General features: G+C 38.1%; 1 protein-coding gene across 1 annotated transcript in view; it reads right to left on the reverse strand.

The window, feature by feature from the left end:
* GPR158 (G protein-coupled receptor 158) overlaps positions 1-21,009 on the reverse strand; it is a 327,082-nt gene that overhangs the window by 275,762 nt on the left and 30,311 nt on the right. The window contains exon 2 of the mRNA XM_059915293.1: positions 14,744-14,849. Within this exon, the coding sequence (XP_059771276.1) occupies positions 14,744-14,849 (106 nt within the window). The remainder of the gene's footprint in view (positions 1-14,743; positions 14,850-21,009) is intronic.

Below are 21,009 nucleotides of genomic sequence, written 5' to 3' on the forward strand. Positions count from 1 at the left end.
CAAGATCCTTTTTGACCCACCTCCTAGAGAAATGGAAATAAAAACAAACAAATGGGACCTAATGAAACTTCAAAGCTTTTGCACAGCAAAGGAAACCATAAACAAGATGAAAAGACAACCCTCAGAATGGGACAAAATATTTGCAAAACGAAGCAACTGACAAAGGATTAATCTCCAAAATATACAAGTAACTCATGCAGCTCAATATCAAAAGAACAACCCAATCCAAAAATAGGTAGAAGATCTAAATAGATATTTCTTCAAACAATATATTACAGATTGCCAACAAACACATGAAAGGATGCTCAACATCACTAATCATTAGAGAAATGCAAATCAAAACTATAATTAGGTATCATCTCACACCAGTCAGAATGGCCATCATCAAAAAATCTACAAACAAATGCTGAAGAGGGTATGGAGAAAAGGCAACCCTCTTGCACTGTTGGTGGGAATGTAAATTGATACAGCCACTATGGAGAACAGTATGGAGGTTCCTTAAAAAACTAAAAATAGAACTACCATACGACCCAGCAATCCCACTACTGGGCATATACCCTGAGAAAACCATAATTCAAAAAGAGTCATGTACCACAATGTTCACTGCAGCACTATTCACAATAGCCAGGACATGGAAGCAACCTAAGTGTCCATCGACAGATGAATGGATAAAGAAGATGTGGCACATATATACAATGGAATATTACTCAGCCATAAAAAGAAATGAAATTGAGTTATTTGTACTGAGGTGGATGGACCTAGAGTCTGTCGTACAGAGTGAAGTAAGTCAGAAAGAGAAAAACAAATACCGTATGCTAACACATATATATGGAATCTAAAAAAAAAAAAAAAAAAGGTTCTGATGAACCTAAGGGCAGGACAGGAATAAAAACGCAGACTTAGAGAATGGACTTGAGGACATGGGGAGGGGGAAGGGTAAGCTGGGATGAAGTGAGAGAGTAGCACTGACATATATACACTACCAAATGTAAAATAGATAGCTAGTGAGAAGCAGCTGCATTGCACAGGGAGATCAGGGCAGTGCTCTGTGACCACCTAGAGGGGTTGGATACCGAGGGTGGGAGGGAGATACAAGAGGGAGGGGATATGCGGATATATGTAAACTTAGAGGTGATTCACTTTGTTATATAGCAGAAACTAACACAACATTGTAAAGCAATTATACTCCAATAAAGATGTTAAAATAAATAAATAAATGAATGAAAACAACTGGAAATTTAGCAATATCACATGAATATCAGAAAATTAATAAATAAAGAATAAGGACTTTCGTAGAAAAAAAAAGAATGAGGAAGAAAACAAATTGATGAGATACTGAAGTAGAACTGACAAGAATTCACAAGTGACTGGTTGTGGGAATGAGGAAAAGCTCAACACATTGCCACCAGAGAGACCTGGCTATCAAACTTTTTTTATTTTTTTAAATTTTTATTGGAGTATAGTTGATTTACAATGTTGTGTTAGTTTCAGGTGTACAGCAAAGTGAATCAGTTATACATATACATACATCCACTCTTTTTTTTTTTTTAGATTCTTTTCCCATATAGGCCATTACAGAGTATTGAGTAGAGTTCCCCAAGCACTTTTGTAATTCAAAATCTAGTCAACCCTGAGAGAGGAAAAAAGGTGCAGGATTTCATTTCCACTCGCCCTCATTCAACAACATATGCATCACTGTTGCAGGGGTAACAAAACATGGTATAGCTGTCAACCAAATATTTAACATGTTTAAAAAAAGCTTTGTGAAGTCTTCCACGTTAAAAAAAAAGATTCTGGGATCTCTATTTCAACAAAGGAATAAAATACTAAATTCACTTTTAATTTTAAACATGTATGGTATTCATTTGGTCCAAAGACTATCTTGACTGAACAGAAAAAAAAAAAATGATGTTTACCAAATTTGCAATTCGTTAATTAAAAACAAATTTTAAATCGTTGTTGACCAGCTTACCACATGACAGGAGTAAAATTTCAGACCAATCGTAAGAAGAAAATTTTCAGGCATAACTTCAATATGCCATTTATTAATAAACGGCACTAACTAAACAGACGCACTGGCCTTTATACATACTTAAGGCTGCAGAATCCTATACAGTTCTATGTGCTATAGTGTATAAATGACTTTTAATTTACATTTAAAATTTCAACACGAAATTCAAAGGATAAAATACGGTATATTCCACTATTTGACGTTTTGGTCAAATTTGTTAAAAAATGAAATCAAAATCAAAATCCTAAAAGTGTCTTTTTTATTCAAACTAATAAGTGAAATAATACATGAAGATTTTTACCTGTAATGCAGTCACTATAGTTAGAAATACGTATCAAACTTAATATGTGAAATTTTATTTTAGACAGATTGCCATTCAAACTAATGTGATCACTGTCCTTCTGTCATCCACCAATTCTAATGACACTAGGCTAAAGGTTCAGTGGAGTCTGAGGCTGAAATTATCAGGAGGGAAGATGGAGGGGAGAAGTGGGATACAGAAATCTGTCAGTAGAATCATCAAACTAAGGGAGAGAAAGCATAGAAACCAGGAAGTGGAGTCAAGGTTAGAATCATGCAGGAGCTGAGAAACAGACCAGATTGGACCTCTCAAATGTTTGATCTTGGGACCCCTTTACACTCTTGAAAATTATTGAGAATATCAAAGAGCTTTTATTTATGTTGGTTATATCCATTGTTATTTACCATCTTAAATATTAAATGGAGAAATTTCCAAAATATTTATTAATTCATTTTAAAACAGCGATAAGCTCATTACATGTTAACATAAATAATGTATTTATGAAAAATAACAGTATTTTCCAAAAATAAAAAACTTAGCAGGGCTTCCCTGGTGGCGCAGTGGTTGAGAGTCTGCCTGCCAATGCAGGGGACACGGGTTCAAGCCCTGGTCTGGGAAGATCCCACATGCCACGGAGCAACTGGGCCCGTGAGCCACAATTACTGAGCCTGTGCGTCTGGAGCCTGTGCTCCGCAACAAGAGAGGCCGCGATGGTGAGAGGCCCGCGCACCGCGATGAGGAGTGGTCCCCACTTGCCGCAACTAGAGAAAGCCCTCCCACAGAAACGAAGACTCAACACAGTCATAAATAAATAAATAAATAAATAAATAAAAGAACGTGAATTTCTTTAAAAAAAAAAAAAAAAAGCAAACTGGGCTATTCATTTAAAAAAAAAAATACTTAGCAAGAAGAGTATCATTGTTTTACATTTCTGCAAATCTCCTTAAAGTCTGGCTTATTAGAAGACAACTAGATTCTCATATTCCTTTCTGCATTCAACCTGTTTCTATATAAGATCTTATGAAGCCTCTGTACACCCATGAGAATAGAGTTCAAAAGGCAAATAATGTCTCTGAATTAATATGAAAGTTATTACGAAAAGGTTTAACTTCACAGGCTTCCTTAATAGGGTCTTGAGGACCCCCAGGGGTCCTCACTTGAGGGGTTCCAGGATCACACTTTGAAAATGATGATATTACACAAACATATTTAAAAAGGTGGCAAATGAAGGTGATTTGCAGACCAGCATAAAAACAAAACCCATAAACGAAGTGGTTTAGCTTCTAAGTCTATGAAATCTGGGCTTCAACAGAATTAGAATCATGATGGAGCCAAGCCTGTAGAGACAATTAACCATTATCCTATTTCTGAATGTAAATATAGAATCAACTCTATAGGCTTTCCTGCAGGTAATCAGGGAACTGTAAAGCAGGAAAAATTGTTTTTGCATGTATAAAACAAATTGTACTGACAAGTCAATAGTAAAATCTACTGAATAATTACATAATCGAGATTAGGTCATGGCTCTACTTCATTACAATAATTATGGTAAGATGTTAGAAAGCATTGCTTAGGGACAGCTCTCTTTCCCGAAGAGCTATAAAAATAAGTGGATATCTACATATTTAGAACAGTATAAAAAATATTCCTTCTGGAGACAGCATGAACCAAAAGCCTTTTAGAATCTCCTCCAGACTTAAGAGTCCTTGAGTATTTTTATCCCATTGAAATGGTCTCTGACACATCTGACATTTCCCCCTTTACACTTTTCTACTTCATGTACAATAATTGCTGTAAACCTCTCCATTTACAGTTCTTCTTTGTTTTTCCCCTTAATCCTTCTGTTTTCAGTGTTTTGGTTCCAATTCCAGCCCACACACTTACTCCTGTTTCATTCACTGCTCCCTATACTTTTCCATACACCTATGTCAGTTTACATTTTGAAATACAAAAATATAATTAAATGTTATACATTCTTGTGCATTATAAAGACAACAGCAACTCAAACTATGAATAAGCAGAAAGAGGGGAAAAATACAATGACTTCAAGTGAAAAAAAAAATTTAAATAGACACTTGCACATTACTTTGCCGGCAAAAGCATTTAAGTTATTTCAATACTTTATGTTCTGCTTGTATCACCAACCACCCACTTGTTCTCTCTCAATCTATAAACCCTGGGGAGGGAAAAACAATGATAAATCGAAATGTGTCCTGGGTGAATAGACATTTGTAAATGACTTGGTAAAGATACCCCAAAAATAAGAAGGTGGTAAATAAGGTTTTTTCTCTTAGGGAAAAAAAAAATCAAGAATAGAGTTTACCTCTTGTATAATACAGTCAGTTAAAGCTTTCTAAATCAGCCAAGGGCTGTAGCTAAGCAACATGATTCTTCACTGTGCTCAAAAGGGGGCTGCCAAGCATCAGTAGCCTCATTTCTCACGGAAAGCTTTGACAAGCTTCCACCATATTTTATATAATTGTAGCAGAGGGAGTGCCAGATTAGATCTGATTTGCTGTCATAATGGGATTTTTTTCCCACATAAGCTAATGATGCAAAGCTATATTTAACCCCTAAAAAGTCACCCTCAGGCACTCACTGTATATTCTGATTGCCTCTCATATCTAGAATTGGACAAGTAGCAATTTTTCTGCTACTGAAAATGACAAAAGCAATGGTTTAATAGGTAGAGGTTTTTTTTCCCTGATTGACTCCATTATAAATTTAGCTACATACTCCAAATCTGTTCACTAACTTCATATTTCATCAGATGTTCTCTCACCGCATTGAAAAGATCAAGAAATCTAGTACTTTGAGTTCATATCCATTGTTGTATGTAAGTCAATCTCCTTGCCCCAGCCTACCCTAGCCTAGCTGCATATGCTGCATATGTATATGCATATGCCCACCTTAAAGCTCAGCCCCATTCTAACCCCTGATCATAGAGAAGTTTGGGAGTATTTTAGGTGTTTATCTTCAGCAATAGCTAGAGTCTAAAATGTATTTATATAATTATCATAAACACAGTAGATCCCCTCGGCATCCCTGTACCCAATGAGTTGCAATCCTCCATATTCACCTTAGTTTTATTCCTACATTCTGATTTGTATTCTAACTCCCTGCAAGGAATAGGTCCCTTTCCTTAACACCTGCCCTCTTAACTGATGCCCAGACAATGTGTACAGCCCTCACCCACTTCTATCTAAGGAGATGGATCTTATCCCTTGGGTTCAGTTTCAAACTGGACATTTCTACCATCCCAAATCACTGCCATACATTGAAACAAGAGTACCACCACTGGCAAGAAGCTTCTGCTGCTGCCGCTCACACACCTGTAAGATGGAAGCACTTGTATATTGATCCTAATCCAAATTTCTATGTGAGCTTGCCATACCCTCTTGGAAATTTGTTTCAGCCACCTGAGAGCTAGATCACTTCTTCCTGATTGGTATACTCCTAACCGATTAGTTAAGTAAGATTCCAGCATGCCTCTTGGCTGAACTCGCATGGGTAAAACCACAAGACGAACAGTATCAGCCCATGGGCCATTACCAGTCAGTGATTCTCTTTCCAAACAATCATATGTCACCCATAGTACCTTCCTATAGTTTAAATTCTTGAAATACTATTTACTAGATTTATGACCTCAGTCAAGTTACTTAAACCACTCTAAGTCTTAATTTTCTCATCTAGATAATGGGAATAACAATAATACGTAACTCACACTATAATTAAGTATGAAATGGATACGTCTTTTTTTTTATGAAATAATTATTTTCTTAGAGATTGAAAAACAAACTTGTATCAAAGGGACACTTCACTTTTGGCGTCTTATAGACTTTTCAGGCTTGGGCTAAAGAAAACTTAATTACTAGCAAATATTATCAAAAGTGCCTTTACCTACACTACTGGTAAGAGATCTTATGAATAAGATCTTGTAAGGGTTTTTTTAAAAAAACATTTTATGTAGTCCATAAAGTTGATAAAGTAGAAAGCTATAAATCAAGATTTAATAGTTTTTTGTCTCAAATAGACAGATAAATAGAGATATAGACATGAGATAAACAGACAGATCTAGAGAAAGAGTCTATTTACCTTAAATAGACAGGATGTGCTCCCCCTTTGTACATTCTAATGCAAATACTTCAAAGGTCCCAACATTAGATCAACAAGTTCAAGAAGGTTGGTGATACAATCCAGTGACATGGAATGTATACAAAGGAGTGTTATTCAAGAGCAGATACCGAATATCATGACCTTGTCACAGTGGAAAAAAATGGATTTATCTTCTCCTCTAAGGTATCTAGTATCTGATTCCTTCATAAGCAAAAGAAGCAAATTAGAGAAAAAAATGATACTCCTCTATATTGCCTCCTTTCTGGCTCACATCATCCCAGATTCGCAACCTAAAGTCAACTAAACATGTTTTGGCTTTTCCTTCACTTCCGTCAGAATGTGTTAGTCATGCATAACCATCGCCAAAGTGCTTAATGAGTTAAGTGGAAATCAAATCCTATAAGCTAGCTTGAATGAAGGCGCCAATGATGAATAGCAGTTTGCTTTATCATTACCACAGAGCAAAATAAGAAAATCTCAAGTTTTGCAGGCACAATCACATGCAATGTGAGAATTCAAGGTATTGCCAATGCAAGGATAGTCAGAGCATTGCCTTTGGATGGAAACACCTTTCAGTTGTTCCCTTTACAGTTTGCTAGAAGTATAAAACCTTTGGGTTGCAAAGATACTTAAGAGGCACCTACTCCAACCATATAGCCAATGTTGCATGAAGTTTTTATAAGCCCTGCAAAATCCCCTCTCTCTTTCTCCCTTTCCCCCAACCACAAGATGGCAATAGCCACTGGTGAACCCTTGCTCTGTTGCTGGAAACATCTTTCTCTGAACAAGAAAGCCAGCTCTGAACAAGAATTTGAAAAAGGATAGATACATGTATATGTATAACTGAATCACTTCGCTGTACACCTGAAACTAACACAACACTGTTTATCAACTATACTCCAATATAAAATTAAATGTTAAAGAAAATAAAATTTAAAAAAAACAGAGAGTCAGCTTTCCCTTAACTGACTTATTAGGCACCCCAGTACAGTTATTTTGGAATACTATTTCCTAACTCTAGTTTTGGAGCAAGTCCAGAATATCTAGTCCAAATAACTTTCAGGAGCATAACGAAAACTCTGAAAATATAATCAGTTTTCCATTAATTTTAGAAAGGTCTATGTAACAAAATCAAACAAGTTAGGTCTTCACAAGTTCAAAAACAAATGGGGAGTCATCCAGTAGTGGTATGGCCTCTTTTGGTTAAACCTAGTAAAACGATACTTGACTGAAACAGAAGATATTTAGCCTAAAAGAAAGACTTAGAAGCAGGCTGACAGCGGTCTTCAAATATCTGAGTGGCTGCTGTGAAGAAAAAAAAAAAGTTTAACTTTATTTTGAGCAATTCCAGTGGGAGAAATCAAAAGCAATAACTATATATTATTATAAGGAGGCCATCTACCCACAGAGCAGGTTGCCTCCATTAATTCAATATATGTACCAGGCACTGTGCTAGGCACCAGTGAACACCTGATCACTGCCCTACATCTTAGCAGAAGAGTGTGATTTCACATTAATCACATTTTGTATTGGTAATGAGAGAAAACAGAAGTTTTACTACAAACTCAGTGGAAATTTAAATGTCTAGAAGATTACCAGTATTTACTTGTCGCCATTTACCGGAAGATTTTTTTACAGTTTTCAGTGTAAAATAATGGCATTAAAAATAGTTTGCAGGTTTATCATTACTTATTTTCAATTGAGTTAACACAGTAGATCATAAGAATGATTACGTAAGCCAAAATTCATTTTAAGTTTGTCCTTAAATGTCCCTTAGTGAATTTAAAGGCAATGTTACTGATTCACCCATATAAGGAAATTCAGGCATTTGAAAGGTTTCAATAATTTGTGTGGTTTGACTACACTATAAGCTAGGCCATATTCAAGAGCCCAGCTTGTCCACTAATTGTCCAGTGTCCAATGGTTCCATGTGGCTACTATATATTTCAAATCAGGTTAATGAGGCTAAGGACCTGAATTCTTAATTTTGTTTAATTTTAATTGATTTTCATTTCAGTAGCCGTATGTAGCCTGTGGTTCTCATATTGAACAGCACAGTTCTAGAGACAGGTGAACGATAACATTTGTAATGCAGAACCTTTCTAGAGAAAAGAAGAGCAATGTTGAGATTTCAGCCACAAGATGAAAACTAATATACAACGGTTTCTAAACAATTTCACTCAATCAGAAATTGAATTAAATAAAAGAGCTCTAGAAAAGTACTCTAAATCCTGCCATAGCCAAATGATTAAGCTATGTTCTGTATATAAGAGGGCTTTCAAAAGAAAATGATTAATTCCTTCTGCTTTCTTTAGATTTTTGCATTAAATTTCTTTTCTTGTGTGCTAAATTATATCCTTTCCTATATTTTAACTTTTTAAAAATATTTCTTTAGAGATTCACTGAGTTGCATCTAATGAAGTAGTAAGGAGTTACGCGTAGACTCTCATTCAGTGCATTCAATAGAAAAGAAGAGATATCCAAAAATTATCTTATCGCTATATAAAACCACTGGCTGAGCTGACAACAAAACCATTCCCGTGATTCTGGGTAGAACAGTGAATCTGATAACCTCAAGAAGTGGTCTCCAAAGCAGAGGACACATGTGGGAAAAAAATACAAAAGTTCTATTTATATTTAACTTTTTTAATTAAAAAATAAGAAATAAATTTAGCTTTAGTAATATTTAAGACTTGGATTGACATTAATGCCTTCACTCACTCCACATTTCATATGACCATAATACTGATAAGGCACCTGAGGTAAAACTGGGAGTTTTAAGACAGAAATATTGACAGTGGTTACTTGGTTCCTATATTTGCTTTCACATCTCAGTGTATTACCTTTTATATTTGACCATCTACATGGATTTACAGAGTATATTATTTTAAATTGTAAAATATTTACAACTCTTCATAATAAGATGGTGTGTGACCTGGAAAACCTTTTCCCACACAAAGATTTTCTGATTATCAGAGTGAACTACTTGCTTCTAAACTCGAAGATTAGTTATGCATTGCTGTTTAAAAAAAAGGCAAATGTTCTAAATTTGCTGACCTGCTCTATGACAAGTGGATGTCAGTAGTGTCTATGTAGCAGGTGGTTTTTTTTTAATATATAAGCTCTTCCTTCAAAGTAAATGTGACACTTCAATAATCCATGTGAAAACCTTTTGAAGTGAGCATTTTGAAAATGGATATTTGGAAATATTTTCAGAGTTATGTGGGTTTTGTTGCCCAAAACTATAAATACTCACATAGCCATACAGTTTAAACATGGAAATAAAATTTCCTAATCTGTTTGAAAATATTCCCCACGAAAGTCTGAGTGGATTTTTAACCTATTCTTTTAAAATATTAAAATGCCCAGCTTTCCAATTAGTAGGGACCAGCTGACTTCAGGTAAGATGAAAAACTGCCAGCTGTATTTCTGAAAAAAACCTTGGCAAAATTGGTAGATGGAACTGAGAAATGAACACTGTTATTTAGAAAATATAGTCAACAATTTATTTCTTCAGTTGGGATTGACATATCCTTGCGAGGCATATTTTCAACTATGACAAACATTAAAACTAAATATAAAAAAAAACTGAACTTAGACTTCTGAATCATTGTATTACTAAGTATTAAACTAAGATTTTTTTTGTTTTTAATTTTTATTGCAGTATAGTCGCTTTACAATGCTGTGTTAGTTTCTGCTGTACAGCAAAGTGGATCAGCTATACATATATCCCCTCTTTTTTGGATTTCCTTCCCATTTAGGTCACCACAGAGCATTGAGCAGCGTTCCCTGTGCTATACAGTAGGTTCTCATTAGTTATCTATTTTATACATAGTATCAATCTCCCAATTCATCCCACCCCCCGCCTTTCCCCCTTCGTATCCATATATTTGTTCTCTACGTCTGTGTCTCTATTTCTGCTTTGTAAATCATCTATTTACAAAGATCGTCTATACCAATTATTTCAGATTCCACATATATGCGTTAATATATATGATATTTGTTTTTCTCTTTCTGACTTACTTCACTTTGTATGACCGTCTCTAGATCCATCCACGTCTCTGCAAATGACTAAACTAAGATTTTTTTTAAATGACGAAGCATAATCAATCATAACACTGTCACTGAAAATTTTTCAAAGATTGTAAGTCAGTCAATTACATTGCTCTCATTAAAGATACATTTATTTTTATAAAATATAATCTACATTAAAACCATATTTTATATTTATCTCAACCCAATTAAGTTTTCTGATTTATAATATACAGAATATATAACAAAAGATGCATATACTTTATAGAATAAAAAATATACAAATACCATTGGTGAATGCTTAAAGCATTTTTACTAATAGAATACAATCAAAAAGTTTCAAGGCCACTGTCCTCATGTTTCCTACTTTAAATAGTGATTTTAAAAATTCTTCTAGGGGCTTCCCTGGTGGCGCAGTGGTTAAGAGTCCGCCTGCCAATGCAGGGAACACGGGTTCGTGCCCCGGTCTGGGAAGATCCCACATGCCACGGAGCAACTAAGCCCATGCGCCACAACTACTGAGCCTGCGCGTCTGGAGCCTGTGCTCCGCAACGGGAGAGGCCCGCGCACCGCGATGAAGAGTGGCCCCCGCTCGCTGCAACTGGAGAAAGCCCTCGCACAGAAACGAAGACCCACCACAGCCTAAATAAATAAATAAATAAATAAATTTAAAGCCATGTATTTAAAAAAAAAAAAAAATCTTCTAATAGAAACAAAGCAAAAGAAAACCTTTAAAACAGCAATATCGATTTATTTGAATGTTTTTAATAAACTATTCTGTAGGAGAAGATTTTGTATACTCAAAGCAAACAATGATATGAAATAGGTCAAGAATTATTTAAATGGATACTGAAAACATGATCAAGTCCAGGTAGCAGTGATCTGAATCAGTCATAAAAACAGCCAGAATAATCCTGCAATCCAGTTCAGGGTGTCGACTCAGATCTCAATTTACTATGCCCTTCAAAAAATACTTATTGGCCTCCTAGACTCGATAACAACCCAAACTTGTTGAGAATTTATTCTCCTCACAAACCACCCCATGCCTTTCTAAAATGCTCCTGAGGCTTCTCTCATTGGTTACATACCACTTATCTGTTTCCAACATCAGACTCGCTATACTAGTTTAAGATACCTTAGAGGCTGAAAAGCCAACACACTGGAAAAGAAAATTTTAAGTGAAAAGTTTGCCTCAATTATAACTTTGAAATTTGTAACTCCCTGTGGTATTTACAAGAGAAGAATGTTAAATATTGGCAAAATAAAACCCAGTAAACACGATGAGTGTCTCTGTTTCTAGCGATGTGGATTTTCATAGACAGGCCCCTACACCCTACAAATACGAATCGTGGTAGACACGTCCCAAAACAAGCTGGTTTACACAATGATCCTTGGGGTCTGTGACAGAAAATCTGCGACAAGGGACAAAGGCAAGCCAGTGCAGATGAAAAACGCCCTGAACAAGGGCTTTTCTCTCTGTTTCCCAAGCAGTAAAAACATCAGTAGAAGCCAGTTCCTAGCCTCCAATTCACATCACTACAGGGAAGGACTGAAAGACCACTGCTGGTCCCGAGTCTGAGGATGTGGTATGGACCGGCGGCAGGTACCTAGAGTGACCAGCACCAACTCCAGAACCTTAGAGAAGTTCCAGGCCAGCCCTGTGTCAATCAGACTACCCATCAAGGGCCTCAGGGGCCCAGCCTAGGACACCAAGATCTCGACTCCCAACCCTAGGACCTGGGCAAGTAAAGGGGTCGAGGGATCCAGAGTTTTCAAAACATGCATTTTGTAGATTCAGTGTTTGTTGATGTTATTTTTTGATCATTGAACCTCTTTGTACAACATTTTCACATGAGATTCACTGAACTGTTGGTTGTCTTACAGGGTATGTTTTTCTGTTTTTTTCCTATAGGAATTGAATAAATGCAATGCTCCCATATGTATAGCCAAAAGTTACACATTCACTCTAATCTTTATTTACCAGAATAGAGGATAATATTTTATCTTGAAATAACTTAGCTTTATTTGAAAGCTTTAAAAAGACACAACCCTCAGAAAATTGATAATCCTGATGCAATGAAAATAAATCAATCTCCCAAAAGGCCACCCAATAAGACCATCTAGTCAAATACATAGATGTGCTATATGGAAAAAAAACTACAACAAGATAATTAGAGGCAAGCAGCAACTGTAACAGACTGATAAAAAAGAATCTCCTTGTTTCTAGACAGACTGTTTATTGAACCACCCAGGAGCACCACTGAAACAAGGCTATACAGAAATGAGCACATACAGATCAATATCCACAATATGACACCCAGGCAGAAAAAATTCCACTCTGGCTAAAAGACAAAGCTTTGTAGCTATATGCCATTGGCATGGAGATAATAATCAGGCTAAAGATATTTACCAAATCAGTGACTGAAATTCATATCTTTAGAAATGCCAGAACCATCCAAAGGGAAGTGGGAACTCAGAAAAGTTCAAAACCATAGGAACAAACAGTGAAGGGAGGTGAAAAGAGGATCTTGACCTCTGTGTCTTGATAAGACAGAAACATTTCATTGACGTAACTGGGTCCCAATTTGGGGGCAGGGAGTGAAGGAAGTGAAGGCTGTGCAGAGGGTTGGCTACGTGGAGGTGTATGGAGATGTGGGAGTGGGGATGTGTGGGGTACAGAGGAAGAGGGGGGTCATGGAAACATGGTGGGGATGTGCGATGGGCTTAGAGGGATGTGGGGGATTTGGGGGGTTTCATCGAGGGTGGGAGGATTGAGGGATATTGTGGTGGGAAGTATGGAGGGCAGGTGGAGGTGTGCATGGAATTTAGGGGGATGTGGGGAACTGTGGAAGATTACTTGGGTAGTGGTGGGCTGCGGGAGTATGTGGCAAAAATTCAAATTGAACATGTAGATTACTACATTTATGGGAATATTCCCTATTTTAAATAAATCAAGCTGACTTTCCTCATAAATTCATGGAAAGTTGAGATAGCCCAAGTACTTAAGGTCAGGAGCTTTATTGTACATTTGTTTCAGAGCATTTTGGGACCTCAGAGATAGATTACTGAAAATGAAAAGAGGATGTCATCACATGTCATCTCTGAAACTACAAAAGACAAGTGACACTAACTTGAAAAGATACACGCACACCAATGCTCATAGCAGCATTATTTACAATTGCCAAGATATGGAAGCAACCTAAGTGTCCATCAACAGATGAATGAATAAAGAAGATGTGGTGTGTATGTATGTGTATACATACATACACACACACACACACACACACACACACACACACAATGTAATACTACATAGCCATAAAAAGAATGAAATATTGCCATTTGCAGCAACATGTTTGAACCTGGAGGGCATTATGCTAAGTGTAGTACGTCAGGCAGGGAAAGACAAATACTGTATGATATCACTTATATGTGGAATCTAAAAAATACAACAGACTAGTGAATATAATAAAAAAAAAAGCGGACTCACAGACATAGAGAACAAACTAGTGGTTACCAGTGGAGAGAGAGAATGGAGAGAGGGGCAATATAGGGGTAGAGGGGAAAAAAGGGTTATTATGGGATTATATGAAATCAACTGTGTGAAACTTGAAAATTGTAAAGCACTACAGAATTTAAAGAATCTTTCATTCAATAAAAAAAATAATTAAAAAAAAAGACAAGTGACAGCCTTATTTCCAGAAGTATGATCTCTCTGCCTGTCCCTTACCAAACAGAGTTCCATGAAATCAAGTATGGATAGGAACTGCAAATTGGAAAAAACACACCAAATACACACATTTCTGTTTCAGTTTCCTGTGTACAGTTTTCTCCTTTTTTTCAAAATCTCCTAGCCATACTTTCTCTATTGCTTTTCTAGCAGATGGCAGGGTGTCTGAACGAATACCATCAATGTTTCAACAAGCATCATATTCCATAAAAATGTGCATAATTTGATTGACCCCTCTTGGGACTGGTTTCTCACTTCAGGGCTATTTTAATTTCCAGCCCATTTTGAACAATAGGGTCAGCCTTTGACTAAAGCCAAACTTCAGACATAATTTTAGTTTCAGCCTTCTCTTAGTCCCCAAATGAACAGTTATTCTGCACAAATTTCATTTTCTACTCCTCTTTCAGTTCATTTGGCAACATTCAGACCTGCATAGGAGATTTTTTTCCCAGTAAGATGCCTCTTATTCACCTACCCACACAAATACAACATATTCAAAAGTATTATATTTCTGAGCTTCTGATTTCAGAGAACTTTATCTCCATGTTCTTACCTCTGAATTGTTAAGGTGACATTTGTGAGTTCCTGAAAACCAGCCATCACTTGAACATTGGTCAATGTCCACCTTCTGAAGATTTATGTCAACTTTCATGACACCCCTTAAAACAGAGAAAGACAAAAAGAACAAATTAATATGAGCCTTTACAATATCTAACTCTGTATTCTACCCTAGAAATCAGCCAAATCAGCATAAAGAATGCACTAAAATTCTTCAAATTGCCCACTCATATTCATCTAAAGTGTACCGAGTGTAGACAGAGACAGAATAGAACAGAATCAGAAAGTATTAGTTTTATGTAAGTCCGAAAGCAGGGACTCTGTATTGTTCACTGTTTCAGCTCCCTGGATAATGCCTGGCACACAGTAGGTGTTCAATAAATATTTGCTGATTGACTGAACTCCGGACAGTATTACTCTGGACGTGGTAGCAAAGTCGACTCTGAAATAACACCTGCTCCCAGTACCCCTTCTATTAAAGTAAATTTTTTAAAAAGCCCTTATTTCTTTCTACTCCTATTTCCCAATGCAGGGCCTGGGATGGGAAGGCTGGGGCAAGGGGGCTGGGAAATGAGTTAAGAGGGGAAGACAGTATCAGAAAATAAGTATCTCTTTCCTCTGATCTTCTATCACAATGACTTTAAGCAGTTCTTTAGGTCTTCCAATGTTCCACACTGAACAGATTTGCACCATCCACAGAAGTGCCGTTTAGTGTTTACTCTTTTAAATCTAGAAATAAAAACACTGCATTTCACTTACCCATTTGAGAAAGGTCACTAAGAAAGAGAACTCACAAACTCAGAGCCAAAAACAAAATTTCAAAGAAAGCTCCAACTTCACCTAAAATTCCTCCATATTTGCCAACCAATCTCCCTATATTTTCCTAAGATCACTCTCTTCTATTTTTCACCAGCAGTAGCACCCCTAGCACCAGCAGTAACAGACCTATCTGTCCTACACTGAACTATCGCACCTGGACTTACTTGAAATAAATATTCTGGGGACTGGCCCTGAAGCCCAAAGCTCTACAATGACTTTTTTTTCACCAGGTTGAGTAAAGCATACACACTCCACTAAAACTCACTAAATGTAAAAACACATTTTCAAGGTCCCATGTCCCCAACTTAAACTATTTTCATTATGATATTATTAAATATGTACAAACATAAAGGTGGGCTCAAATTCCTTATATTATAGGTTTTCTAGCTACAAAACACACACACACAAAAATAGCAAAACAGTAAGGCCAACAATTTTTAAATTTAAAAAATTACTTTAAAAACACCAATGATTATGTTTTGCTGAACTAAATTACCTCTCAGAAAAGAAATATGGTACCAACTGCTAGTTCAGCAAGCCTGTTTTACCACATGTTATGACTCATTTTTCTCATCTCTTTTCTCCTTTTAAACTACTGTGAAAGCTTCTAACAGAGTGGCTTAATGTCATTTGGGTTTCATCTACAGTGAATAAATCATTTACTTTTTAAAGCTGCCTCTGTTCTTATTAACCTGTGACAAAGTATGTACTACGTTACCTAGTGCTAACATGCTCAAAAGAGACACAAAAACAAACAGGCACACCAAAACCTCCCATCAGCATTTGGTTATCCAGACAGCCCAGAATATGTGTAAGTTCATTTTTCAGAGGATCACTGAAAGGAAGACCCAAAAATGTATCATAAAAACCTTATAAATCCTTCAGAGAAATAGCCCCAGTTTGCAAAATCCTACTATTGTGGACCATAATTCCATAAAACAAATACTATTCATGTGATAATTAACTGAATTCCCAAGTGACCTAATGCCTTAACCCAATTAGCTCCTTTGCTCTTTCAACAAATATTTATCGTCTGGTATGTGCATATCGAGATAAGAGATGCCATGGAGACGAACCACAGAGGTCCTGCCCAAGGAACCCCAAAGGTTTAAGACGCTTTAAAAAGTATCAGAATATTTCATGGAGAACGGATGCTAATTTCTGAGGAATGTGGAAAGTTATCACTTGGGGTAGAACAGGTATTCCATAAACACTGGTTGACTTGCTGTCTTCGCCAACCAGGACTGCCCATAAAACTGTGTTCCATATCGGTCGTGGCAATCAGCGCAAGCTCCCTCTGGGCTCTACTTATGGTCTTTGGAAAATAACATATCCAGTTTTCCATTCATTCAATAAATTACTTATTGAGCACCTCCTAAGAGCCAAAATTGTTCTAGGTCTCTGAAATACATTCGTAAGCAGGAAAAAAAACAGTTCCTGCCTTCATGGAGCTTAACTCTAGTGTGGGACAGACAAATAATAAAGCAGGGCTATAATAAATAAGTAAATTACACTTCGTATTACAAACTAAAAAGTGCAATGGAGAAAACAGAAACAAAACAAAAAAACAACTTCAAGGAGGTAAGAAGGATGGCTGGGAGTAGAGGGTAGGTTAAACTTTTTTTAAAGGGTGGTCAGGATAAGCCTCACTGAAGTAAGATTTCTAAGTCAATGGTTCAAGGTACAAATAATCACAGCAGATTCGTATTCACACTCTAAGTTACCAGCCATCTTCCTCAGTGACATAAAATTTCACACTGGACTACCACCGTCCGCTACATTTTGGTATACCTGAATGGCTTATTAAGAATATAAATACGAAACTAATAAAAATATGTATTTCTGTTTGTTCCACAATCGTTAGTAATAATAAGGTCAAGTTTTCCTCCACTATCTTGCTACCCTTTAGGGCAAGATAGTGGAAATCTCAAAATCCTCCACAGCTGGCTCAGGGACACGGGTTAATTTGGGACTCCAGGAGGATGCAATTACTCTGGTTCCTTGCCTGAGAAACCTGGCTTAAGAAATTGGTATCTTGGGCTTCCCTGGTGGCGCAGTGGTTGAGAATCTACCTGCTAATGCAGGGGACACGGGTTCGAGCCCTGGTCTGGGAAGATCCCACACGCCGCGGAGCAACTAGGCCCGTGAGCCACAACTACTGAGCCTGCGCGTCTGGAGCCTGTGCTCCGCAACGGGAGAGGCGGCGATAGTGAGAGGCCCGCGCCCTGTGATGAAGAGTGGCCCCCGCTTGCCACAACTAGAGAAAGCCCTCGCACAGAAACGAAGACCCAACACAGCCAAAAATAATTAATTAATTAATTTTTTTAAAAAGTCATTCTCCTACATACCACAATACCATTATCACACCCAACACAATTAAAAGAAAAAGAAAAAAAAGAAATTGGTATCTTAATGGCTGAGAATTTCCCCCCTTATTTCCAGGTTCCTATACAGGAAACAAAAGGTCACAGCAGACTTGCAACTCAGCTCATGAAGCTCTCTAGGCTCAGAGTAAAACCGCCAAAGGAGGCCTTCCCTGGTGGTGCAGCGGTTAAGAATCCGCCTGCCAATGCAGGGGACACGGGTTCGGGCCCTGGTCCGGGAAGATCCCACATGCCGCACAGCCACTAGGCCCGTGAGCCACAACTACTGAGCCTACGCTCTAGAGCCCGCGGGCCACAACTACTGAAGCCCACGTGCCTGGAGTCCGTGCCCCCCAACAGGAGAGGCCACCGCAATGACAAGCCCACGCACCGCAACGAAGAGTAGCCCCCGCTCACCGCAACTAGAGAAAGACCGCGCGCAGCAACGAAGACCCAACACAGCTAAAAATAAATAAATACAATAAATAAATTTTTTTAAAAACCTACCAAAGGTAATGAGCCGTGCGTTTAGCAGCTGGGAAATCAGCGCTGACTCTTCTTCAGTAGCGCCTGGGCCTCGGTGCCTGGAGACCTACAAAGCCCTTGGGGAGGCGCCGTGACTTTCTGTGGGGGGTGGGGAAATGGAGGCCTGGGGCATTAAGCGGAAAGAGAACAGCTCTCTCGGTTTGGGAAAAGCATTCAACCACAGCCACGCACTCAAACGCCGACTCCCACGCGCCGGCAGAACTTGGGCCTGCGGAAGCCCCCGCTGCGCCTGCGCAGGCCCCCGCCGCGCCTGCGCCCTGCATCTCCTGAGCGAGCCCCTCTGGGGCGGAAGTGCTTCTCCCACATCCGGTGAGCGGGCACCCCCGGGAAACTCTGAAGGCGCGCAAGTAGCTGACGTGTGGTGGCTTGAGGACCGGAAGACGAGGGCCAAGAAGAGCCTGGTAAGTGGCGTCCAGAGAATGGAAAATATAGCAAATAACATCCCCCAAACCTCTGGGTGCTTAGCTGAGCCGCAGATTAGCATTTTCCTCCACTTCTCTTTCTGACTCCTGAAAGGCAGCAAAAGCCCCAAACAGGATTCATCCTCCAACTAAATTTGGAATTTCCCTGACGTTCTCTCCCCATGAATGGGCTTCCGTCCTTACAGTTTGTTCTGAAACTCACCCCCCAAATCAAAACAATTGTCAAGTTCCATAGATTCTACTCCCTGCATGCACCGTGACCCTTCTTCATTTCTGCTATTTCCGCCTGGTTCAGGTCTTCATCTCTCAGAGAGCTAAAAAATTTTTATAATAGTTTACTAATTTGGTCCTGTCGGGCATTGCTCCAGGTGAAGATCTCGGTTTGTAGGCCCTCACGTTTTTACGGTTTAAGGTCCTTCTTTAAGAAACAAATACAAAACTGTGAATATACATTTTTATCACAATATGACCTTTGGCCCTACATGCTTTTGTTATAAGTGCTGGTTGGGTAGTAAGATCATTACCAGAAGGCATTTCTATACCAAAACTTAGCTATAGACAGAAGTGACTACAGACTACTTTAATATATATTACTAAATAATCGAGAACTTCCCCTTAACCAATTTCCAGTAATGCCCACAGCCTAGGGAAAATGTAATGGAGGCAAGTTATAGTAGAAAGAGACTATTCAATTATATCTTCCTTTTGCAAGTTTTACAAAAAACAATTGACAACAAAATTCGTTGTTAGTGCCTATTCCAGGGCTTTAGAAAATTCCCATGCAAGCAAGGGGCCGTAGAGCTTAAGCATGAAACACTGCTGTCTGTTTAACCTTTGAAACTTGTAAATATGACCCTCACAATTCCCTGCTTAAAATCAATATTTCCCACTCTCTTGAAGAATGAAATCCAAGCTCCTTGGTATAACATTATATTCAGGCCCCTCCTACTTCTAACTTCTCCACCCACTCACTTGCATACATTCTTTGTTCCCGACAATTCAGAATTACATGTGGGGTCCTAAATAATTCATGCTATCTCAAAAAGTCATTCTTTTATAGATACCTTTATATCTGAAGTTCCTTTGCCTCAGTTGTGCTTTACCTGTCATAGCTCCTACCTGGCTCCTTTTTAAAGCCTTCTGTGAACTCCAAGTCTCATTTAGAAACTGCTTCTCTATTCTCCCCACAATACACTGTGCTTACCTTCTTCATATCATTAGCACCTTTTATTATAATATTGGATTTTTAGTGATCTGTTTTTCCCACCAGACTAAAATTTCCATAGCCCATGTCTTTGTAATATTTTCCCTCAGCTCCTAAATCAGCACCCACCCCCCAAAATTAACCTTGAAAAATTGCAGATGCTAGAGAGATGTGAATAGTAGCTAAAATAACCATGACCAGAGAGAGAGAGAGAGAGCACATGCCCGTGCGAAAACCCAAGGAAACAGAAAACTATCATGGACTGCTATGGGTGAATGAATGGAAAGAAAAACTGGGTATGTTGAAGGAACGTTTTGAAATTCTCCTTTTGTTTCTTCACCACGTTACCTTGGGCCATAATTTTCCTTCTTCATCACTACAGAAATTGACAGTAACAACCCATTAGTCAATTTTGATGGGGAATCAGGGCAGAAGTTCTACCAAAATAAAGAGTTGATAAAAACAGATGCTGTTAGACCAGCTGCCATCAGTCATTTCCTCCAAACAATAGATAACCAGAACAGGACCTGGTGCCCAGCAGGGGGTTGCTTACATAACAGAAGCCTAAAACGTATGGCACTGGCTTTGGGCCCGGGCAGAGGCAGAAGCTAGAAGGGCCTCAAAGAAATGGTTAATAAAAGTGGGAATATGTTGGTGAGTCTTAAAGGACAGTGTAGAAATGATACTGGAGACAGAAGAAAAAGCAACCTTTGGTACATAATAGTTGGAAAGTTTGGCAACACTGTCACCTGTAAACCAATGAACTTGTGGCTATGTCTAAGGAAGTTTCTAGGTAAAATGCAGAGAATACTACCTGGCTTTTTCTAGCTGACTGTGATAGAATACAAAGAGAAAAGCATGAACTAAAGTAAGAGTTGCTTAGTCTTGTTTTGTTTTTGGCTTTTTA

Source organism: Balaenoptera ricei, chromosome 2 (assembly GCF_028023285.1).
Source record: "Balaenoptera ricei isolate mBalRic1 chromosome 2, mBalRic1.hap2, whole genome shotgun sequence".
NCBI classification, from domain to species: Eukaryota; Metazoa; Chordata; class Mammalia; order Artiodactyla; family Balaenopteridae; genus Balaenoptera; species Balaenoptera ricei.